Raw genomic sequence first — 25,526 nt, 5'->3', positions numbered from 1 at the left:
TGCTTGTTTACATACATTAGAATTAATGTTGAAAAGAGAAAATTTGACCCACATTTTCTCGTAGATCCATTTAATCCCAAAGAAAAGAGTTAGAGCCCGGGTCCTCACAAAAAAATTTATAACACGTAATGATATTAATGACCCTAATATTTATAGTTGTTCCAATTTTAAATTCAAAATCTTATAAATTGTTCCAAATATAAAAAATTAATAGTCAAATATGAATCGTTATCAATGAAAAAATATACAAATCCAAAGAATGCAATATTTTTTTATGTTAATCATGAAATGCATGAACTTTTTTCTCTTATAGAAAATAAAAACACATTAATAGAGATTTAAAAGCAAGTTGTCCGAACGAATTAAAAATCTGGAAAGCAAGCATGGCATGAGTGCCAGCAAGGAACATCCGATTTCCACGTGTACTTTATAAAAGCAGGGGTTTTAGAGTTTCTTCGTTCACACAACACAGCGTTTCAGCGAATTCCAATTGAATTGAGTGGCGACTAGCGGCAAAATGGACCGGGTGCCTGCCGCAGATGAGTTATCCTTCCGTGTGAGATTCACGGGGCATAGTGGCCATCTCAGGATTGAACCTCTCCCGCCGGTGGAACGCCAAAATCCACTTCATTCCATTCCAGATTTTATTCTCGTCCGTATTACTTTACTTGCAATTTATATGTTTCTGTTCAAATGGATCGACCTTTTTCTCATGTGTTTGTTTTTTTTTTTTTAAGTTTTATGAACGGGTAATGGCTGATTTGGAAAAAAAGTTTGAATGAATCGTGAACGCTGCGTGATTTTTCAATTTGTTATTTTCTTTTTGAGACAGAGCTACTGTATCATGCTTCCTTCGAAATGGATTTTCTAAGAATTTACTTGGCATTTTGTGTTTGCTTGAATTTTATGGGGCAGCCACCGGCATTCCCTAGGGAAACACCTGAATCGGTAAAAGAGTATATAAAGGAGAAATATTTAGAACCGAGGTTGGATGACGATATTTTTTATCCGGAAAAATCTGGAAAGCAATGGGAGTTTGACTGGTTCGACAGGGCCAAAATTCAGTTGGAGCCATCTCTGCCACGTTCCGTGGTTGTTCCATTATGGGAAATGCCTTCTAGGCGCAAAAAAAATGGGGAGATGGATAGATGGGAGCCCGAGTCGGTGGAGGTAAAAAATATTGGCTTTTATTCATCATTTACCCAAGTTGTGCACTTTTATGAATGATTATTGCAGTAGATTTGAGGTACGAATATATCTCTGACTTGATGTTTTGGTGTTGAATCCTATAATAAAAAGTGCTGGTTCTGTAGTGTGTAAATGGGAATCAAATCCATTACTTGCATGAATGGTAAAACTGCTGGTTCTGTAGTATGATATTTTTCTGATGGAGATGTCGAAAATTTATGCCACAAAACATAAATAATGAAGATCCTAATTTTTAAGAAAACTGCAACGCTAAACTTGCCCTAAAAAATCCAATGCAGACCTTCCCAGCTCAAAACATCATGTTTAAAATACAAAGACATAAAGCACAGTCCCAAGCAGAGTTAAATGATTATAATATTATGAGAGAAGATTATAATGTAGAGTGCATAGTTATTAAAAGCAAAAGCGAACAGGATCAAGGTTCAGTGAGGTTTAACCCTTTTATGAGTTAAGGTGCAACTTTGCACCTTGGCTGTAAAGTCCAACCTTTTTTGCATTTTAAACCCTCATAACCAGTTTTTAAGTATAACAAAAACGTAAGGATACTAAATCATAATGAAAGGCACAATATAGTAATATTTTGCTTCTGGACCAACGACAAGTTTTATTGTCATTTATTAACTTCCAGAGTACATATTGGATTATGTAGTGTATCATTCCTTATGGAGCCTCACTTTAATAAAGCACATTCCTTGCCTTATGCGCCTCAGTGCGCTTTATGCTTTTAATATCTATGGAGGGGTGTTCTATATGTCTCAGCGTTATTTGGCTACAGAAATTTTTGAAAGAGAGATCGGAGAGTAGCTCTATTTCTTCTCTGCAAAAAAGTGTTTATGAATAGAAACTACATCAGCTGTGCTATAGTCGTATTTATTACCAGCGAGTTTTTAAATTTTCAATATCATAAAGAGCATTTATTTGTTGGTGATCTGAAAGATGTTTATTTGTTCAAGCACTTGTGGTTCCAGTTTCTCCTCGGGTTTCATAGAATTTGAATGGTGCCAATATTTGGCAACAATGTTTTCTACTTTATCTTGAGTTATTATTATTACTTCTGACTGTGCAGGTGGATATATCAGAATTGACAGCAGGAGCTGATAACTCTGGTTCTTTGCCGCGAATTGTTGGACCTGCTAAGGATTTTGTTAAGGGAAGTATAAATAGTCGTCCTTTTCACCCAGGTGGACTGGTTGATGTTGATTCTTTGCGGAAAATTGTTCCAGATGGTTGTTACAATGGTGAATGGGCACAAGAACTTCTTAATGGGGGCCCTGCACAAGTACTTCCCCCAGGCTTTAAAGAGGGACTGAATCTAGGTCATCTCAAGGTAGATACTGCTCGCTTCAGCAATGGAAGAGCATTTAATTAGTCAAGGTATTAAAATTTCTTTAGTGTCCATGATTTTCACACAATCTTGTTATTCATAAGCTTTTGAAGGAGCATTCTTGCACATGGAATGTCACCGAAAATGCAAATGCGGACAAGGGCACATCAGCTGTAAAGCTGGTCAGTTATAATACTTTCTTATATATAAGTCGAATAACCATATGTTCTCAAATAAACATGCATGCATGCTCTTTCTATATTTTCAAAGCAATTGCAATTCACATATTTTTTTTCTTTGTGAATGTTAAATTTCTTGTTTGAAATGCAGAATGAGCTGTCATTGCAGTTCGATGACTTATTCAAGAAACCCTGGGAAGAGGATGTCTTTGAGTACATTGGTGACGGTGTGTATCATTAGTAGTCATTATGGTACTCTGTACAATTACAAGTGTATGCATAGACAACGCCTGAAAATTATCCATAGTTAAGCTGAGAGTTCCTTTCTGGTTTCTTTGATGGAATTGGTTTGAAATCTATTCTAGCATTTTTATGGCTGGACATTGAACTTAGTTGATTGACAACATGCACAAGAAAAAATGTGATGGTTGTGAAATTATTCATGGAGATGTTACCAGCTATCATATTATTGCTTACCTAGTGCAAGAAATTTTTAATTGGTATTTACGATGCGTAAGATTTTGGTTAATATATTTCTGGGAATCCCATGAAAATTGTATGAACTATTAACTAAAGATTTAAAATGATGAAGGTGGTAATTCTGCTTTCATTCTCGCTTATTTCATTTGTTTTATTTATGTTTAATTTTATTAATGACTAAGAGTTTATCCTTGACTGGTAATTTTAGAAATTAGGGGATGTGAAGGGAGGGAAAGCAGGAGGAGGGATGGGTGTTTCACAATGCTAGTAGTAATGTTTCTCCCTTCAACCGTAGTGCATTCTATATTAGGAATGATTCTAATTTGTGATTTGTGCCTTTCTGCACCTCATTTAGTTTCTCCACTCACATATAAATATCAGGTTCTTATCTTTATCTGTAAGCAATTCCTGGTCCATCTTTTTAAATTTTATAAAAAATATCTGGACATTCTAGTTATGTTTAAGAAGAAATTAGAGCAAGGAAAATGCACGCTAACTTGCGCAAGCTTTGAGGAGGCGAATCTTGTCTCATCATTAATTGCATAAATATAGTTAAAAAAATAATTTTATTCTGATTTAATAGACTTGATTTGGATCTTTCTAATTACTTCGGGAGTTTAGATTTTGTTTCCTGGTAGATTTAGGTCTATAAAACCACTTGCATATTTGTCATCTAGATATGTAGGAAATATCGATAGCATGCACTTCCCCAGATTTACTCATTTTCCAATAGCATTAAAATCCTTGGGCTTCTGAGGAATGGAAAAAAGATAGAGCTAAATCGTAGGCCATGGCGGTGGTGCTGCCAAATATCATTCACTGCCATGGATACCAAAAGTTTTGATTTATTAACAATGATTCATTAACTTGGAGAAAACAGAGAAGAATTTACTGGATCGTTTCCCGTGACCGTGCCAAAAGTGTTGATTTATTAACAATGATTCATTAACTTTGAGAAAAGAGGGAAAATTTACTAAATCTTTTCATCAGATCACCCGCCTTCCACAAAATTCAAGATGGGCAACCAGTAGAATTTAGTTGTTCGGTCCATCATGCCAATCTATTTGTAAATCTGTGATTGTTGAGCTTGGTTCCTATCTTAACATATCTTGTCATGGTACCTCATCTGTCTATCTTCATATTGGTACTGAGTGGTAGAGAACAACCATTTCTTTTGCAGATATGAATTTTTTCATTTATGTGATGCGTTCTTTGCTTTGTTAAAGTGTGGGGCCTCGTGTTACTGAGCATTTATTTTTTAGGACCTTGTTGGTTTTAAGCTTGAGTTAGACATTTATGGTGCTTGGTTTAATATATGCATCAGTTGGGACATTTGATTTTAAGTTATTCCTAATACTCTGTGTGGGACTTCTTAAAATATTTTGAATCTTTAGGAATCAACACAAATTAGATTTCAATTGCCTTTTCGGTATCCTTGTCAACCATCAGTTTTGACCTTAACAAGCAAGTCAACAGTTAAGGTGAATTATCCATTGATTGAAAAAAATGGGTTGTTAGTAGGCTTGCTTCGAATTATGTAAATAACATTTAAGTTTCTTACCTGTCCTGTTTTTATCGCCTTATTTTGATTGTCCAATGCATTTTGAGATACAGGATGAACATCATAAAATGCCAGTTCTTAGTGTCAAGAAATGACAATCATACAAAACGAGCCACATATAATACGATTCTTGGGAGAATGTGGTCTTTCTTTCTTTGTTGTTTATTCGAGGACCTAGCAAACATGGGGCTTTGCTTAGCCTTTTAATCCTATCTTGAATAAAAGCAACGCCGAGTCTTGAATTTCCTTGAGGAAAAGATTAGCGAAAAGATTTATCTGCAACCATAAGTTTGTGGAACATCTGGATGAAGTTGGTCAGCAGTGTATTTATTTTACAGAGACTAATTGCGTAAAAACGAAATTATCATTCGTGTTTTCATGTCTTTGTTGGAGCTTTAACTGTAATAGTCTATGCTTAAACCTTAGGCCTAGTGTAGGAAAATATACAATTCTAATTAGGAAAAATTATTATTATGATTTAAGTAGTTTTAATTGGAATTAGGATCTAAAAAATCATGTTTATGTTTTAGACTAGGTTGCTTTCTTGTAAACTTAGGTGTTTTGGTCAATAAAATGCCAGTATCTTTGTCATTTAATGATCACACCTATAAGATACACTTTCATGTTTTCCTATTTTTACTGTGGAAAATGTAAAATTCGAAGAAGTGTAAAGTATTAATATGCTATTAATCTTTAAATAACAAAGATGTTTAGTTATATACTAAAATATCTAAAATTGTAGCAATACAAATCAACGTGAAACTTCAATTTTTAATATAGTTCTAACCGAACTATGTTTAATAGAGTAAAAATATATCACCTTCCAAACTGGAGAGTATATTTTTAATCAATATCTTGACTATTTATAGTTTGGTTGACATGTGCCTTTTACTTAGATTGGCATGTGCCCATCCGATCGTGAGCATGATTCTAAGTGCAAGTTCAATTGTGGTTTACTGCTCATTCTCGAGTACATGACATGTATTTGAGAAGATCATAGTTTTTAAGCAACAAACATGTGGGGTGCAGCAAGGCACTTCAGTTTTCTGGCATACCTTGAAGGTTCATGGTGCACACACTTCTTAAAAGTCACTGATTTCTTTTAGATCACATCACTTTATATCTCATTTTCAGTGGCTTACAAAAATCTTTGATTGTGCAAGTTGTTATTGGAACTTGTAATTAAGGTATAGCGTATTTCAATCTTATTTTACATGCAATATATTCCGGCCGGCTAACAATTATTGTTTTGTGAACCCCGTTGCCATGAATGTAAATTACTTTATGAAGAATTCAATGATTGTAAATTCAAAGTGAAATGCGAGGGAATTGTTACTTTTATTTGCTCGAAATTAATTAATACTGGTTTGTATGTTCAATAATTTGTAAAGTTGATATTGGCTGCTATATGATCAATTTTTTTCACACATTTAATTTCTGAAGTACAATGCTTTAACATGCAATGTTTTTATGAGAAACATCCCTTGCTCTTAGGTTTTTGGCTCTTGTGTGTCTTTTATAACCATGGATAAGATGTAAATTCAACATTACAATTAATTTGGAATAGTTTTGTGCTGGTGAATCAATATTTATCATTAGTCTCACATTATAAGGTTTCTTTCTTTCTTTCCCTTTTTTTTTTGGGTTTATATAAGGCTAATTGTGCAGCTACTATACCTGGCGGAACACAGTTAGAGTCTGTCAAGGAATCTAGTCAAATAGCAATCGAGATAAGAGATCCAACTGAGATAAAAACTTCAACTGAGATAAAAGATCCGACCAAGATAAATGATCTAAATGTTGCTGAAAACGTGATAAAGAAACCATCCTCTCTTCTTGATGAAATATTGTCTAGTGAATCCAAAGAATTAATGCCTAGATTAGTCGGAGATACAAATATCGGTGGCCAGCAACCAAAAGAGGTGATGATTTTATAAAATATGGAAGTTTATGAAATGCCTGATTATTTGGTTGTGTTCTTGAACTCATTCCTATTTATTTTGTTTTGTTTGTAGGAATGGGCTCTTAGTGGGGGAAGTGAAGAAATTGCCGAACGATTTCACGAACTCGTTCCTGATATGGCACTTACATTTCCATTTGAACTCGATTCTTTCCAAAAGGAGGTAGACATTGTTAAATTATTGTTATATGTTATATTTGACTAATTTATTTTAATAGTGATTTGATTATATTTATGTTGGAGTCCTGATAACATGGAATGAATGGAAGGCTAAAGTATTTTCAACTTTCAAATTTTGCGGGGTGGATAGTGAGTTAAGCGGGCACGAGCGTCTATACTTTTTTTATTGAAAGCATGAATTATTGTTTGCTAATTTTATGTTTTCTACATCATGAATCAGGTAAAAGAGACTAGCTATGTTTTTTTTTGTCCCATTTCTTTCTCAAGGAATCATATCTTAATCGGGGCTTATCCGATTGTGAGAAATCCGACGTTTCAATATCTGTTTCTAAGTACTGTAATCTTTGGTAATGACCTAATTTTTAAGTGTCTCGTTGGCATATACATGGTAAGGATGGAACCTATGTGTAAGTATATCGATACAAATTTATTATATTTTTTAGTTATTATCAAGTGAATAACCAATACGTTTATGAAATACTTCCTATCATTTAAATTCGTACATGTGTAGATATAGGTTCATATGGAGACACAAACATATGCAGATATATATCATTATGCATATCTATACACACATATATGTACATGTGTATGTATAGATATTAAATAAGTATTTGTATGGATTGTGTGTAAAATATACACGCAACGATATAAATACGACAAGGGAAAGAATTACGTTGCCACTGTTAAATTTTTGGAATTTGGTTACTGCATTGGTTTCTGATCCTCAAAGTTACAGAAATCACATTTGGACTGCAATTTTACAACAGAAAATCAGATTTCGGTTATGACGCCTTTCATCCCTGAATTGATTTTCTGGGTTTTAATTTTCATGGATGAGTTGACTACATACTGAATTTTGTGTCTGTTGTCATACGTACAGGCCATATATTATCTTGAACGGGGGGATTCTGTTTTTGTAGCTGCTCATACATCAGCTGGCAAGACAGTTGTTGCTGAATACGCATTTGCTCTGGCTTCAAAAGTATGTCAGCTGAGTTCTGATGTCTGTGCTTGTGGATGTTGAATTCTATTTTAACCCCTTAAAAAATCTTCCTTTTCATATCTTCTTATTATGTGGTCTATAATACTTGTGGATTGTAGTTTATTTTAATTCTTTGTAAAAATGCAGCATTGCACAAGAGCTGTATATACAGCTCCAATTAAAACGATTAGCAATCAGAAGTACAGAGATTTTTGTGGAAAATTTGATGTTGGTCTACTTACCGGTGATGTTAGCTTGAGGCCAGATGCTGATTGTCTCATTATGACCACTGAGATATTGAGATCAATGCTCTATAGGGGTGCTGATATAATACGTGACATAGAATGGGTAAGGTGTTTTTTATGACACTTATATTGTGTGGTATTTGATTTTGCATTACCTGGCAAAAAATTGTTGCTCTCATGCCTTTTTACCTTCTTGTAATGTCTCATTTTGCAATTGAGACTCGTGATATTTCTTTATATTGTTTGTGGAATGATAGGTTATATTCGATGAAGTGCATTATGTTAACGACATTGAAAGAGGGGTGGTTTGGGAGGAAGTTATTATCATGCTTCCGAGGCATATCAATTTCGTACTGCTCTCAGCCACTGTATGTTTTCGGTTCCTAATGCACACTTTTTTGCAGTTGACCATAATAATACAAACTTTTTATCTGCTTTAATCAGTGTCTCATTGCATCATGATATCCTCTCATTTTGTGATGGAGAAAATTGTATATTGCTTCGCTGTGTGTAGTCATGGTTAAATCATAGGAGGTTGAGGTTTGCAATTTTTTAATAGGCATTTGGAGGTGACCTAATATGTTTCACCGGCCACATAGATCTGAAGCTAAATTACCTTCAATGTTAATGGTCCCCAAGCAGCATTATAATTAACAATATGGTACTATATGTTACCCTTATGTCAGGTCTTTGTGTGGCTCATCTGACCAACTTCATATTCTAACCATATATACTAAACATAAACCAGAAAGAAAAGCAAAAAAAAAAAAGAAGGAAAAGAAAAGAGGGATGCATCTTCAGGCTGTCAGTGCCGCTGTATCTAGTTTCTACCCTACCCCAACTGCTCAAAGATTATAAAGATCTTCGTATAGTGGATTTGGTTAGGGATTAGAATTATGCTTTGATGTGATAACTTAGTTTTAAATTTGTACTCTTCTATTTTCGTCGTTGTAATCTTTTCTATATATCCAATATAAATCTGTTTCCTCTCAAAAAAAAAAAAAAATAAGAATGATCAATATTTAAATAAGTGAGCTGTCTACCCGAGGGAGTAGTGGAAACCATAGAGAAGAATATGAGAGATTTTTTGTGGGGTAGACCCGATGAGGAGCACCATAGTCACCATTTTTTGTGCATCTTCAATTTGTCATATGCATGTTATTAAAATCCAATGAGCACAAGCCTAGGCGGAACCCTTTAGCTAAGTGTGAACCCTGGTGACGTGCATGGCTTGGTCATTAAGGTTGGCTAGCGTGCTTATTTTTAGGATCATGAATCTTAGGCCAGTATAATAGTTTTCATATGGGTTCATCCATAACTGTTTTTATTGATCAAGTCATTACAATTATTTGGTTATCAAGTACACAAGGCTCAGCATGCCTCTATACAGTGCATTTATAATATATATATGATTCAGTAATATCTTCAATAGTAAAAATTTGCGATGCTAATTATCATGCTATCATGCTGCTACATATTAAGTAGTCATGTCACCGTGTCATTCATTTCATGTTATGCCTGAATCTCAGTAATTGGGTTTCATGAGCTCCTTTGTCGAAACTTCAAGCCAAAACACTTATTTATTCAAATATTACAAATATATCACCTTGGACCGTTAAAAATTCTTTACCAATAATTTTGGGAATTTGACACAAGGCAAAATATTATTTATATCCTAATGTATGATAGTTATTCTCACTTCAAAAAACACATTCATCAAATATTCAGTCATGATGCATAATTCCCTTCTTAATAATCAGGCATCTAGTGGTATAATCTCAATATATGTTTGCCGACAAATGCTAAGAATAGAGAGAGGTGTACATCAGTTTATATTCAGATTTACTACACTACAATAAGGAAAAAATCCTAGTCAATTATATTTGGAAATATGCAGTCAATCACAATCACTGTAAATCTAGGATTACAACCTATATAATTCCATAAAATCAGTGATGATGTTTTCAAGTTAAATCTTGGCACTCCCTCTCAAGCGTGTGAATGAATGTCTTCCATTCCGAGCTTGCTGACTATACATTTAAAAACATTATTTGGTTGCCCTTTTGTAAGTACATCAGCTATCTGAGCATTAGTTGAGATGAATGGTGTGCAAATTTGTTCACTATCCTACTCCTTTATGAAGTTTCTGTCAACCTCAATGTGCTTGGTTCGGTCATGTGGGATCTTGTTGTATGCGATGCTTGTGGCTGACTTGTCATCGGTATACAACCTCAGTCTTCGAATTGTTGTAAATACCATCCATAGTTAGCTGCCAAAAACGAGCGTAATTATTTTGGCAACTAGAGCAAATGTCTCTAAGTAATCTGTACCATAAGTTTGAGCATAGCCTTTTGACATTAATTATGACGACCCGTTACTTAAAATATTACTACTATAATAGCTGCGGAAAAATTAAAAATTTTCTTATTATATAATTTATTATAAGCATAACCCTTGGAAATTTATTTCTCGTTCTTTCCCGGCAATTCAACTGTTGAGTGGGTGGGTTTTGAGAGGAGGTAATTCCATTAGGTTTTGGGAGGATGTTTGGGGGGGGGGGGAGGGGGTCCTTGTTTCAAAGTTCGATTTCCTTCTTTGTTTTCGATTTGTACCGTCGTCAATAAACCTATTCGTCATTTTATTGAGGTTTTTGAGTTAGGAGACAGTCGTCATTTTCGTTGGGATGTGCGTTTTAGGAGACATCTTAATGACAGAGAATTGGGGGAGTTTGGTAATTTATTGGGTGTCATTCATTCGGTTACACTATCGAGTTGGGTTCGGAGGATAGAAGGGTGTGGTTGGGAGATTCTTCGGGTCGGTTCTTAGGTTCGTTCTTTTTAAGAGTCATTCTTTCCTTTCCATAACTTTCCTGTTTTCCACCCATATATTCATATCAGGCATCATTTATTGGTGCATTGTTCTTTCTCAAGAAACATTTGGATTAAGGTGATGCGAGAGTTGAAATTTTTTTGGATTTTTCCGAGGAGGGCCAAAAATATGTTTATCATAGATCCGGGATTTCGAAAGGGGGCTACCGTGAATACTTTCTGGTATACGGTCGTTCATTACGCATTCTGGACAATATGGCTAGTGAGAAACAACAGAATTTTCAATGATTCGTCTACCTCGGAGGACAAAGTTTGGGAAATGCTGAAATTAAGGGTCGCACAGTCAACAAGGAATATCAAAGAATTAGGTCATCTACCTATTTTAGATGTGGTTAGGGATTGGAGTTTTGTAACGCTTTGATTTTTATGTTATACTCATTTTTACTTAGCGGAAAACTCTTCCGCGTCCTTTGTAATGGACCTTTATAATTACAATTGAATAAATTTATATTTCCTATCAAAAAAAAAAAATCTCGAGTTAATAACGACTAATTCAATTTGAAAAAGTGTAACGTAACATAAAAAGTTTCAACGAGCTTGCCACCAACACTAATGCATAAAAATCAGAGTAAATATTTTTAAAAACGTGCATAAGTAAAATATCATGATCTACAAGGTCCTCGGGTTTGGTCTATCACTGGTCTGAGCCTGCTCACTGGTCACCACCTCCCGTCTCCTCATCTACATCATCTGTATCAATCAAGTCTAGTGAGTCTAAAGACTCAACATGCATAAACTGTGAATAACAGGTAATACATAATAAAAATTCATGCAATTTAAACATATAGCTCGTACATAGCATAATATGAGCATTAATATGTATAACACGAATTTCCTGCATAAACATTTCATAAAATCATATTTTCTTGCTCGTCATACATAATCGTAATCGTAAATCATTTTGCGTAGAGTTCTGTTCAATGCAAGTGGCCCAAAACATAAATCGTTTGATCAAACTAACTACAGTATTGGGGCGGCAGGGATCACTACAATCCTTGGACTGGATGTCCACTCCCTAACTTAACATGATTCTCTCGAAGAGGGTGGAGAGGTACCCGGACACGTTCTTCGCTTCCAAACCCATAAACATAATTGATCACAAGACAAATCGCATACCTAAAAAATAATTATTTTGCACGTCATACATACGAACATTGTGGATTTCGTTGGATTGTCCACGGACATGCTGCCCAAACATCGTCAATTAATAACCAAAACAGCCCCTAAGATGCATTCGGACACGTACGTCTCCCGAATTAAATAGAACCACTTAGGACATAACAATCGACTCGGGACTCGAGTCACACATGAACTACATCTAAACCTACTATCCAAGGCTCTAAACTAGCCCCGAACCATGACCAAACCCTTTAAACCATGCATAACCATCCATAGAACAAAAGCTGCCCAAGGAATGACACTAAAACACGTATGCATTTCCTACGACTTTATACCGATTCCAACTTGAACCAAGCCCTAGACTCGACCCTTAGACATCACTTAAGACCCTGGTTCGACCCTTTCCAGCCAACGATCCATGCAGCAGTCCTGAACCACCCAAGCCGTGAGCCCCCATGCGCGACACCCTCACATGCGTGCGGTCAAATAATCAAATCCAGCCCTCTTGTTGTCCAACCAGACCCTAAGCGACTAAGACCAGGCTTACCCCAGGACCCTAGGACCCTGCATAGATCCTAGTCACGAGCCCTTGTCCAGCCATTCAACGAACCGCATGCCCGAAGCCGCGATCACCCCTAGCACAGCCCTGCATTCCATCGACTTCCCGCTGTACCAGCAACCTTTCGACCCATAACGGACCACCTAATAACATCTAAACCATAGTTGTCAAAAGCGCGAGGCGCAAAAAAGCGCTCAAGTGTCTTGGGGCTTCAACCGCAAAGCGAAGCGCACGCTTTACGGAAAAAAGCGCAATAAACAAAATATTGTCAAAAAAATCAAAATAAAATAAAAGTCATATTTTATCAGCATTAATACAGGGTTGCAAAGAATCAATACAAAAGGAATTCCCACTCCAAAAGTTGATACATGGTTTACCAATTTTTGGCTAGCAAATGAGAAGTGAACAAGGCGGCGGCGGCAGAGAGGCGATGCTCGCAGAGATGCAGCAGCACACGACTTCAGAATTGTTAAGCAACTATATAGATTTTAATTATGGACTTGGGCTGGGTTTAATTTTTATTCTAGACTTGGGCTAAACCTGGAATTGGGCTAAACATGGAATTGGGCAGATTTTAAAATAACAATTGTGCAGAAGCGCACAAGCCATCGCTCCAACATCCTAACAGAAGCGCACAGAAGCGTGCACTTCATCAATCTGATGGGCTTCGGATCAATCCGAAGCGCTTCCAAGCCACCTTGCCTCGCCTTGCGCTTAAGCGAGCGAGGCGAGCGCATTTTACCACTATGATCTAAATGCACCCCCCATAAACATAGTTGTCAAAAGTGCGAGGCGCAAAAAAGCGCTCAAGTGTCTTGGGGCTTCAAGCGCGAAGCGCACGCTTTACGGAAAAAGGCGCAATAAACAAAATATTATCATAAAAATCAAAATAAAATAAAAAGTCTTTGAAAATGTGACAGATTAAATATCAAATGTCATTATAATAGTCATCTTCATCTTCCAAATCGACGTCACGCCACAATAAACAAAATATTATCAAAAAAATCAAAATAAAATAAAAAGTCTTTCAAAATGTGATAGATGAAATATCAAATGTCATTTTAATCGTCATCTTCATCTTCCAAATCTACGTCATCAACCCCATCACTTGATTTGTATCCATCGGTATCTTCTTCTTCTTCGGTTTCATCATCAATGTTGATCTCTTCTTCATCCACTTCATCCACAAGACTAGTTCGAGCTGAAGATTGCTTTTTTTTTGCTGAAGTGGATGATGACGCTCTTTTTGAAGTAGATGCATTTCAAGATGGAAAGTCATATGCACTTTCACCAACCCCAACCGCTTGTGCTACATCACTCCAACGCAAATCATCATCTTCAAAGCCCAAATCGTTATCATCATTCTTGTTATCACTATCATCCAACTTTCCCAACAACCATTCGTTACTATCATCTATTTCTGATAAAGAAATAGGATCAATCTTATCTTGCATGGCATATCTTCGCCTCAACACTCTGTTGTATTTGATATAATACCAAATCATTCAATCGTTGTTGAGACAACCTATTTCTTTTTTTAGAATGTATCTACCGAAAAAATAGAAAGTAAGAAGTTAGATTCATACTCCATAATATAAAATTTAATGTGTAAAAAAAATTCTAATTTACATGTTCAAATACACTCCAATTACGTTCACAACATCAAATGTTCTTAATTCAGGTGTTGATGCACCATAAGAAGTTTACCAATCAGCTTGAAAGTTGAACCACAAAAAAATATAAGATTAAATTTCTTATCATTCAAAGTTTGTATCCATACTATAAGTAATGTTTGAGAAAAAAATTAATATTGCACTAAATATTATTTACCTGGTGATTTTGAAGTTCTTTGTCTAATAGCGATGGGTAAACCGAAAAGTCCTTCTGCTTTTTTGTCTTTATCGAATTGATTTGTAATCTTATCTTGTAAATCTTCATCTCGCACAAATCTAGCTATGCATTTGTACAGACCCTCCAACACTTCTTCATCATTTTCTATGTCACGATTTGAGTAAAAAAACTCAGGATTTAAGAAATATCCAGCCGCATGCAAAGGATGATGGAGTTGAACGTTCCATCTTTTGTCGATGATTTCAAAAATACCGCGATATTTCTCTTCATTATTATTAAATGATGCTGCGATAGCTTCTTTGGCTCTGTCCATTGCCTCATAGATGTAACCCATTGGGACCTTTTTTCAACGTCTACTAGCCGAAATACTTTCACAATGGGCCCTCAACTTTTAATGCAAAAACTTTAGTTTTCCAAAAAGAAGGCATCAATATCACTTCTGCAACACGTTTTCCAGCCGCCTCTCTAGAATATCGATTTTTTGCCCACTTTTCAGATGTAAACATCATTCTCAGATTTGCTTGTTGAACTTGAAACCGCTTTAAAGTAAAAAAAGTGGTTGCATAACGAGTCTTTGCAGTTCTTACCATGTCTCTCTGTCCAGTAAACTCTCTCATCATGCTCAACAATTGTGGTCTATTGTAAATATAACCATTCACCATCAATGCCCGTTTATGCAATTTTTTGAGGTTAGGAATTTTGAATATTTCCTCAAGCATCAAATCTAAGCAATGAGCTGCACATAGAGTCCAATACAAGTGTGGAAAATTGTTTTCCAAACGATGACCTGAAAAAATGAAGTAAATTTACTTTAAAAATCGAAAAATCAGATTTTAAATTCAATTTGCAATTTAAACAATTACCTGCTCTAACATTGCAGCTTGCATTATCTGTTACAACCTGAACCACATTCTGTTCTCCAATTCGATTCACAAATTTAGAAAGTAACTCGTACATCTTATCAGCAGTGTGAGAATAACTTAAAGCATCCACCATTCAACAAATATAGTTCCTTTAGGACCATTTACCAAAAAAATTATAAGAGTTCTACTTTTTTTATCCGTCCACCCATCTGCCATGATTGTACAACCATATCTAGCATGATCTTCTTCATGGGATTTGAGAAACAGGTTCGTATTTGTCAACTCCTTATTCAAATACTTAACTCTTACTTCATGATATGATGGAGGTTTCATTACCACTCCAAAAGTCCCAATAGCATCAGTACAGGTTTGCAAAAAATCGTATTTAACAGCATTAAAAGGAATTCCGGCATCATACATGTCACACCCCGCGTCCGAAGTGTCGGTGACATCCGGCATTGTTTAACAACTACTTGAAAACAATTAAGCCTCGTATCGAAATGCTAAATAACCAGTCTTTTTCATAACTAAAACATTGTCTTTAAATGGACAATAGAATAAAAATACATCAGAGTTGCGGAAGCAGAAAATAAACAAAAGGAAAATAAAATCTTGATTCTTGAATTTTGCTCATCGACTATAATCCCCAGAAAGCTTCTTGTTCCTCCTCATTCAGTTGCTCTTCATTTTTATCTGAAATTTGGTAAGCAAGTGGGGGTCGATCGATTTCTAGTGATACATATAGAATTTAGTCTTTGAAGCATTTCTTTAACAAACTTTCAAATCTTATTATTTTAATTTATCATAACAGAAACGAATCAAATATGAGACATAAGTTATCAGACGATTCAGAGATTTTAGAAGCAAATCATAACAATTCATAACAAACACAACATTGTTACTCATCTCATTTTTATGGTCAAATTGTCCCCAATATGTTAGTCCTCTAAGGGACGAGGTCAGAACACGGTTTTATACCCACCGATGGGGACCAGAAAGAACATGGTTTTATACCCACCAATGGGGTCCAGACAGAATTACAATTCTCGTCTCATTTCAAATCGAGTTGTAACAGTGCATCACAGAATTCAGATTTATCGGACATAACTTATCAAAATTTCAGATGGATACAGCGGAATCAAAGAATTTCAAAGAACAGAAAGAGCATATCATCGATCGAAATTTTAAATTATAACACTGATTTTTGAACATATGGACACACATACAAGCATGTCATATTATTATATACAAAGTTTAAAAATACAAGAAGGTACATAACAAAAACCCACATACCGAATTCGAAGGCGTAGTTTTCGAAATTGACGAGTCCGGACGTACAACTCCCGTTTAATCTCGGTCAGATGATGGCCGAAACTTTGCAGTACTTTGCCTAGATTTATGAAGCAAATCCAGCAGCACTTCAATGTATCTTCTGATCACTCAGACTGCACGAAGCCTTCTCTTTTTTCCTTCTTGCCTTAGACACCGAAATGGATAGGAGAAGAGAGGAGAGAGACGAATTTTTGTGACGATTTTGGGTGTGGTCTCTTCAACATACAATGGTGTATTCATAGGTGAGATTTTGCCCTTTGAACTTTCTCATGGCCAACCCTTTGCATTCCAAGCAAGCATTAATTGTATTCATTCATTCATCCAAGCACACCAAAAGTCACTTTGGTATAATCAAGGTCATCTACTTTCATAATAAATTCATCCAAGCATACCAAGAGTCACTTTGGTATATTCAAGGGACATTTCATGCATAATGAATTTGTCAAATCCCTTTGATTGTATTCGAAAATTTCAGGTTCTCACAATACATGCACGTAGCAAATTTCTGAACCGCATATTCTCTTAATTTCTTCTTATTTTCATCAAACTGGCCTTTATTTTTCACACGTCTCTGTCTGACAATTTCTTCTACATCTTTCGCAAAATAAAGATTAATAGGCCCTATTTGTTTACACCTTTTACCCTGCACCGTAGGGCCGGACATTGGTCGTTTCCCTTTCATTTTAGTTTGAATATCATTATCATTTTCTTGCAAATCAACAATATCATCTAAATGAGTAATATCATCTATTTGATTCTTCAAAAACTCTTTTTTTGCATGAACTCTTTAATTTTTTCTTTAACATGCTCCGGACACTTCGGACAAGCTTTGACATTTCTATTGCCCCCAACTAAATGTAGCGTGTGCCGATAAATCTCACCATTTGTTATTTTGACACAAAAACAACATACAATATTTGGATTTTTAGGATCCGGAAGTATTGCATAATTCCAAGCAATATCCTTTCGATTTGATGGAATCGTTGTGTTCTTAAACTGTACATGGTCCCCGATCCGGCTAGATGTTCGAATCTTATTCGAGTTCCAACACTCTTCAATCGACTTTTCTAAGCTGTTAAAAATGAAAAATCAGTCTATTTTCCGACTTTCATGAATCAATTCTTAATCATTTTTTCAAGATCCATTCTATTCTTCTAGCATCGTTTTCTGTTATGGGGCTGTCTAGTGGTCTTTTAGGAGAAGGGTCAACGAGGGTAGTTGATAAGCAGAGTTCCATGGGAGAAATTTCTAAAGGGGTTGGTATGGAGAAGAATCTGTGTGTTGGAAATGAGTTTCATGGAAGGAATTCAGATGTCAGCAGTTGGGAAGGGGTTAAGAAATCAACTGGTTTTCTGAGTAGAGAATTATACATACTGAAGTGGGGGATTAACTACGAGAGAGGTTCGACTTCGAAGGGTCCCAATGAGTTGTTATGAAAATCTGCTCTTGGAATATTAGGGGTGGGGGGGTAGCAAGAAGGAGGGAATTACTTCGAACTCTCGTTCGCAAGGAAAACCCAGATATTGTGGCACTTATAGAAACTAAGAAAGAGTTGGTGGACAGAAGGTTTGTTGCAAGTTTGTGGAAGTCCAGATTTGTCGATTGGATCAATTTACCGTAGTGACGTGGGATCCCAGAGTGGTGGTGATCAGTAATAATTTGATAGGGGAATTTTCGGTGTCAATTGAAATTCAGCGGAATGATGAGATCAAATGGTGTTTCTCAGCCATTTAAGGACCATGTTAAACCAAGACTGAGAGAATTATCTTGGGACGAAGTAGCAGTTTTGAATTCAATATGTGGGGATAGGATGGTGCTTGGGAGGAGATTTTAATCTGGTAAAAAATACAGGAGAAAAGATGAATAGCCGTTCCAATACCACGAGCATGTCATGTTTCGACAATGTGATAGGGGAATTGGGATTTATGATCCATCATTATTGAACGCGAAGTACACGTGGTCTAATTTTAGGGCAAATCCGATTTGTTGTCGCTTAGACAAATATCTCATTTCAGGGGGTTGGATGAACATCTTTCCCACTTTCAGACAAACGGTGTTGCCCAGAATTACATCGGACCACTGCCAGTGTTGCTTGATACCTCTAAGCTGAGGTGGGGTCCCTGCTCCGTTCAGATTTGAGAATGCTTGGCTGGCTCACCACAAGTTCAAAGAGATGGTTACGTCATGGTGGAACATGGGATTATTCAGGGGTGGGAAGGGTATAAGTTTATGACGAAACTGAAAAGAATTAAAGTAGAGGTATCTAAGTGGAATAGAGAGGTGTTCGGAGATGTGGGTGTTAGATACAAGAAGTTGGTTAACAAGAAAAATCAGTTTGATGAGTTAAAGGTTGGGGTATCTACGTCTGAAATTCTTCTGGAAGAAAGAAGCGAGGCAAGGTGTGAATTGGAGGTTTTGTCGTTTAGACAATTTCAGATGGACAGTCAAAAGGCAAAAGTGAGATGACTGAAGGATGGGGATCGAAACTCAAAATTGTTCCATGCACTACTGGATAAATGGAGGATTAGATCTATGATAGATAAAATGGAGTTGGAGGATGGGAATGTGGTTAAGGAGGAGAAGCAGATTGAAGAGAACATTATCAGTTTCTATAGAAACCTTTATAGGAAATCAGATGGTGATGTGTGGGGGTGTGGGGTTGTTTGACGGGTTGGAGTTGGAGATTCCGTTTTCAGAGGAGGATATTAAAAAGGCGGTGTTTGATAGCGATGAATCCAAAGTTCTAGGGCCAAACGGGTTTACAATGGCTTTCTGCCAAAGGTGCTGGGATACGGTCAAAGTAGACGTAATGAAGGTGTTTGCTGATTTTTTGATGGTGGCTTTGTTAATTGTATCACATACAAAACTTACATTTGCATAATCCCAAAGAAACAAGAAGCGATCAAAGTGACAGATTTTAGACCAATCAGTATGTATAAGATATTGGCTAAAGTCTTGGCAAACTGATTGATGCATTTATTAAAGAAAGACAGATTATGGATTTCTGCCTTGTCGCGAATGAGATTGTCGAGGAATACATACGGAAAAAAAAGAAAGGATTGGTTCTTAAAGTTGATTTGGAAAAGGCATACGACAACGTCGATTGGAGGTTTCTGGATTTTGTGTTACAAAAGAAAGGGTTTGGGAATAGATGGATGAAATGGATAAAGGGTTGTGTTTCCAATGTTTCCTTCTCGATCTTTATCAATGGAAGACCACGGGGTAAATTTAAAGGGGAGAGAGGCCTTAGGCAAGGGCATCCATTATCCCCTTTCCTTTTTAATCTATTGATCTATGGTTTGGGGCAATTTGTGGACACAGCCAAGATAGTGAACGAAGTAAAAGGGTTGGAAGTAGGGAGAGACAAACTTGAAATTTTACATATCCAATTCGCGGACGATACCTTGTTTTTTGTGCAGTCTGATAAGAATTTATTGGCCCTAGTGGAAATACTCAACTCCTTGAATCTTAAATCGGGCTTGAAAATCAATTTGGAAAAAACGTCGTATTGGGACTAAATTTCTTGCAAGATGAGGTCGTTGATATGTCATTAGCAATCGGGTGAAAAAGCGAGAATTGGCCGATTAGGTATCTCGGGGTTCTTTTAAGAGGCGACCCTAAGACTGTTGATTTTTGGGAACCCGTGGTGTCAAAAATGTCCAAGAAGCTATCAAGTTGGAAAAAGTAGTTTCTCTCAAGGGGGGTCAACTTATGTTGATTAAGTCACGGTGTTAAGTGCGATGCCGACTTACGTTATGTCTCTTTTTAAAGTGCCAATTTGGGTCGCAACAAGGATGGAAAAATTGAAAAGGGATTTCTTGTGGGACAGAGCCGAACTAGGATCGTATTGCCATGTTGGATGGGATCAAGTTTGTAAACCGAAGGACAGGGGAGGTCTGGATTTGGGGAATATTTGCTTGAGGAACAAGGCATTTCTTGGGAAGTGGTGGTGGAGAGGTTCAGTGGAAAGAAAATCCTTGTGGAATAAGGTAATCAAGAGCATTTATGGTCTACAAGATAACGGGTGGGACGTGAGGTTGGGTAGGAACTCGACATTTAGAAGCCCCTGGAAATTTATCTCTCGTTTTTACTCCGCTTTTCAACGCTTGATTATGGCGGTGCTAAAAGGTGGGAATTTCATTCGTTTCTGAGAGGATAGCTGGGGGGGGGAGGGGTTTCCTCGTTTAAAGAGTGTTTTCCTTCTCTGTTTCAGACTCCACTTACTCTATAAATGTCATGGATCTTTGAGTAACTTCTTTCGTTCGATGTGATCTGCGCTTCAGGAGGGCTTTAGCCGAGGTCGAAATAGGTGAGTTAAGCACCCTTTTAGGGGTTCTAGATACAATTAGGTTAGAGTGGGGTACTGATGATTATAGAGTTTGGTTGGGGGACTCTTCCGGGATTTTTCTCTTCGCTCTTTCTACAATTCTTTCTTTCCAATTTCCAAATTTCAGCTATTCCGTATTACTATAATGTTTGGAAGATACCGGTCCCGCACAAGGTTCAAGTCTTCTCGTGGATAGTAGCGTTGGGAAAACTGCAGACTTGTGATTCTTTGCAAAAACGGTGGACTACTTGTGCCTTAAGCCCGCAATGGTGTAGTTTGTGTCGAAAAGAAGATGAGAATCAGGACCATCTTTTGTTGCATTGTTCTTTCTCCAGTGGTATATGGATAAAAATACTACAAGAGCTGGGATTCGAATGGACCTTTCCGAGAAGAGCACGAGACTTATTTCTTATGGAGCCAGGCTTCCCCACCGGGAGAAGGAATATGAGCTTTTGGTATTTGGTGATTTTTGGAACTTTATGGTCGATCTGGTTGAAGAGAAACAATAGGATTTTTACATATTCATCGGAGTCAGTTTACAACGTCTGGGAGAAGATCAAATTCAGAGTTGCGACTTGGACGACGAATTTGCCAGAGGATAAACATTTGTTTATTTCTGATGTAGTTAGGGATTGGAGACTTGTATGTTCCTGACACTAGTTGAGATGTAGTATTTCTGTTTGTGTGTTTTGCGGATTACTCATCCGCTTCTTTGTAATCCAATCTATTATCTATACTATATATTAAGGTTGTGCATAATAGAGATAAAATAGACACCAACTTTTTTTTTTTTCCATTTTGCCCTTATATCGTACAAAAATTACAATTTTGTTTTTTTTTTTTCTAAATTTTAAAAAACAATTTTATTTTATTTTTTAAATTCCAACAATTCAAACATACTTTAGTCCCTCGATATTTTGTCAAATTTAACTGTAATCTCTCGGTAATTATAAAAAAGATCGTACACACACGCGGTTCTATACTATATATTAAGGTTGGGTAATAGAGACAAAATAGACACCAACTTTTTTTTCTTATTTTGCCTTATGTCATACCAAAATTACAATTTTGTTTCTTTTTTTATTTTAAAAAACAGTTTTATTTTTATTTTTTTAAATTCCAACAATTCAAATAGCACTTTAGTCCCTCAATATTTTTTCAAATTCCACTTTAATCTCTCGGTAATTATAAAAAGATCGTACACATACGCACCGCGTGTGCAGAGTAACTAGTTTTAACATGGCCAATGGCTTACAACCCATATGTCACTAAGGTCCCAAAGGAGTTTTCAGTTCGAGACTCAGTCATAACAAACTCACTCCCCATGTTTTTTTTTTAAATAATACACATCGATTTTTATACACATTTACTACACTACAAAATAAGGACAAAATCCTAATCAATTATATTTGGAAATGCGCAGTCTATCACTATCACCGTAAATATGGGATTGCCGTCTATCTAATTCCATAAAATGAGTGAAGATACTTTCAAATTTTATCTTGACAACATAATTTGCTGAAGATTTTCTCTAAATGATGCCAGATATGCATCGAAGGTTAATCTCTCGATTTTTGGACGAAACAAAACCCCACTTCAGAAATTAATTTCTCAACCTTCTTCCACATAAATCACCAAACCTATACCCATATCTACATTTGTAGGCCTGTTTGTGTGCTCGTCATTAGATGATTATAAGTCTACAGCCGCTAATCTGAGAAAATTCAGTGCCGACATGTAATATCGTCGAAATTTATGCAGACATTTCTTATCACTATCATAATATTATTCTGGACTTTATGAGCCTCCATGGTGCGTAAAACAATGATTCTTTGGAAACAACTAGGTCCTGTGTTGATTTCGGTTTTCTCAGTATCAACACATTTCATAGTATCAAAAAATTTAATTATGACAACAATAATTTAATGTCAACCATCTGTGAATTACATACCCGAAAATCCAACTGCAAAATAATAATAATAAATATTTCCAAAGATCCATTTGCCAAAAATGTAATGTTAATTAAACATTTGTGTAACAAATCTGAAGTAGAAGGATTTTTTACCTAATCGAAGTGGACAAATTTTCTAAATAATCATTTCAAAAGCCTGAAATTCTTATATCAACATGTAGATGACAAGATGATTACAAATAAATAATTTATTCAAACAATGGGCAAGAATTTGGAGCTGCAAGTTAAAAGAGATAGCCTTAGGATTTCATACCTAAGCTCTCTGCTCTCCCCTGTGACAAATAAATAGCTTGTTTTTCTTTTTAATTTTGGGAAAGTTAATGCTGCCTACGTAGCTTGTAAACTGGTCTCGTATCTAATCACTGGACCCAGGATCTTGATAGGAAGTTGCGAGTCATTTCCAGGATCAACGAGCCAACCAATTTAGCCATAATCTTGTTCATTAGTTTCCCCTATTTCTATTTTCATTCATGTTGAAGATGTAATTCCTTTTATCTTAAGTTCACGAGGTTGTATATTGTGCTTTTCCTTTGTCTGGGCTAGTTGCTTTCTCCAGTGACAAGTCTAGTTTTTTCATTTCTCTAGGTGCCTAATACATTTGAGTTTGCTGATTGGATCAGTCGAACGAAGCAAAAGAAAATTCGTGTTACTGGGTCAGTAGTCTCAACTTGAAAGAAACCTCAACATACAGTTATGGTGTCACTTTCTTTGTAATTTTCTTTTAAGGAAAATGTACTACTTTAAGGGTGGAATTTTCTCTCTTTGGTTCTGCCTTGTTTTCTTGAACAGGACCACTAAAAGACCAGTCCCTCTGGAGCACTGTCTTTTCTATTCTGGAGAGTTTTTTAATATTTGTGAAAATGAGAAGATCATCCCTCAGGGGTTAAAAGCTGCCAAAGATCTGTACAAAAAGAAAAATTCCGCCACAGTTAAAAGTGGTGCAGGATCTGGGTCTTTACCTGCCAATGAAAGGGCCAGGAATCAGAAACATGAAAGTTCTTTTAATGCGAAACAGGCCAAACATTCTGGATCTCAGAATTTGATGAACTCGGGGGCTGGATGGGGTTATCAAACCAATGCTAGCAATAGTTGGGGATTGAGGAGATCAGAAGCTTCTATATGGTTGCTGCTTATTAATAAGCTAGCAAAAAAATTCCTTTTGCCTGTATGTAAGAAAAGTTACTCCATATGTATGTTGCTCATACCAGCGCTGATACATTTGCATGTGATACAAACTATATTTATCAAAAATATGTGAGCATACTTTCTTTTATTGCAATGCTTTTCTTTGTTGTTGGAATCATGGCATTCGTGGATAAGGACTTTTACTGTTTATATGAAATTCAGCGCAAATACTGATGTTCAATTTTTTAACTTTTGGAGATAGTTTATTGCAAGAAAGTGTAATGCTCTTGTTGAAAATTAAGAAATTTGCTTACCTAGTTGACTTGTGTTCGCAGGTGGTTATATTCTGCTTTTCAAAGAACCGATGCGATAAATCAGCGCATAACTTGACTGGGACGGACCTCACAACTGGCTCAGAGAAAAGTGAAATTCGGATCTTTTGTGACAAAGCATTCTCAAGGCTCAAAGGATCGGATAGAAATCTACCGCAGGTGTCGTATTCGAATTTTATTAATGGCTCCTTGGGGCATGCCGGAGTGTTACTATATGAATTTTCAGGTGGTCAGAGTTCAAGGCCTTCTTCGAAGAGGAATCGGTGTACACCATGCTGGACTTCTCCCAATTGTGAAAGAAGTAGTTGAAATGCTATTCTGTCGTGGTGTTATCAAGGTAAAATCAATAGAAGCAAACTTCTGGATGTAAGAGTTCTTTGCTGTCCGTCAGAGTAAAAGTTAATACTTCATTTGGGTCCATGTAATAATTCAGTAAAAGGAAAGCAATTGGATAAATAGCAGTGTTGAAATTGTGATCTCGTATCATTTTTTCATTCTAGCAAAATAATAATGTCTTATTGTTGAATATTCTGTTTGTTATTAACTAAGATTCTCAATCTTGTATTATTATAATATTATCAAGTTAAATTAGGAGTATATTACTTTCCCTATGGGCTAATGTTAAACATATAAATTAGGTTGTATTCTTCATTCTAAATATGAGGGAGAAAATAAGTTATCTTCAACATATTCTCTCTATATTATTCTACATGGTATCAGAAGATCAGGGGAAACCTTAGATCACGTTCGGCAGTATGGCGTCTTTCAGTGAGAATCCGCCAGCCTCCGCCACCGCATCAACCATTCCGGACGCTGTGCCGGTCTCCTCCATCAGATGCCATAAATTAACCGGTCACAACTATCACCGATGATCTCAGTCCGTCAAGATGTTCATCCGCGGCAAGGGAAAGGAGGATAATCTCTCGGTGCCTCAAAGTGTCTAGCCACCGATGACAAGACATTTAAGACTCGTAATGCCGAGAACAACACGATCATGTCCTGGCTCATTAATTCTTTGACACCATAGATATGTGA

At 36.3% G+C, this 25,526-nt stretch overlaps 1 protein-coding gene across 2 annotated transcripts in view; it reads left to right on the top strand.

Annotated features, from left to right (window-relative positions):
• The first annotated feature begins 365 nt into the window (after positions 1 to 365).
• The window catches only part of LOC140839382 (DExH-box ATP-dependent RNA helicase DExH11), a 47,163-nt gene continuing 22,002 nt past the window's right edge, over positions 366 to 25,526 (top strand). The window contains exons 1-14 of one of the 2 annotated variants that reach the window (XM_073206044.1): positions 366 to 652; positions 916 to 1,170; positions 2,276 to 2,536; positions 2,647 to 2,715; positions 2,864 to 2,939; positions 6,422 to 6,675; positions 6,769 to 6,876; positions 7,777 to 7,878; positions 8,026 to 8,226; positions 8,381 to 8,491; positions 23,620 to 23,687; positions 23,824 to 24,199; positions 24,495 to 24,650; positions 24,718 to 24,828. In XM_073206044.1, the coding sequence (XP_073062145.1) occupies positions 518 to 652; positions 916 to 1,170; positions 2,276 to 2,536; positions 2,647 to 2,715; positions 2,864 to 2,939; positions 6,422 to 6,675; positions 6,769 to 6,876; positions 7,777 to 7,878; positions 8,026 to 8,226; positions 8,381 to 8,491; positions 23,620 to 23,687; positions 23,824 to 24,199; positions 24,495 to 24,650; positions 24,718 to 24,828 (2,283 nt within the window). In that variant the 5' untranslated portion in view covers positions 366 to 517. Of the gene's footprint in view, positions 653 to 915; positions 1,171 to 2,275; positions 2,537 to 2,637; positions 2,716 to 2,863; positions 2,940 to 6,421; positions 6,676 to 6,768; positions 6,877 to 7,776; positions 7,879 to 8,025; positions 8,227 to 8,380; positions 8,492 to 23,619; positions 23,688 to 23,823; positions 24,200 to 24,494; positions 24,651 to 24,717; positions 24,829 to 25,526 lie in introns of both variants that reach the window. The other variant, XM_073206043.1, reaches the window with a different exon arrangement.

Source organism: Primulina eburnea, chromosome 8 (assembly GCF_022965805.1).
Source record: "Primulina eburnea isolate SZY01 chromosome 8, ASM2296580v1, whole genome shotgun sequence".
Classification (NCBI taxonomy): Eukaryota; Viridiplantae; Streptophyta; class Magnoliopsida; order Lamiales; family Gesneriaceae; genus Primulina; species Primulina eburnea.
Note: the sequence above shows the minus strand (reverse complement) of the source record. Positions and strands in the feature narration are given on the sequence as shown.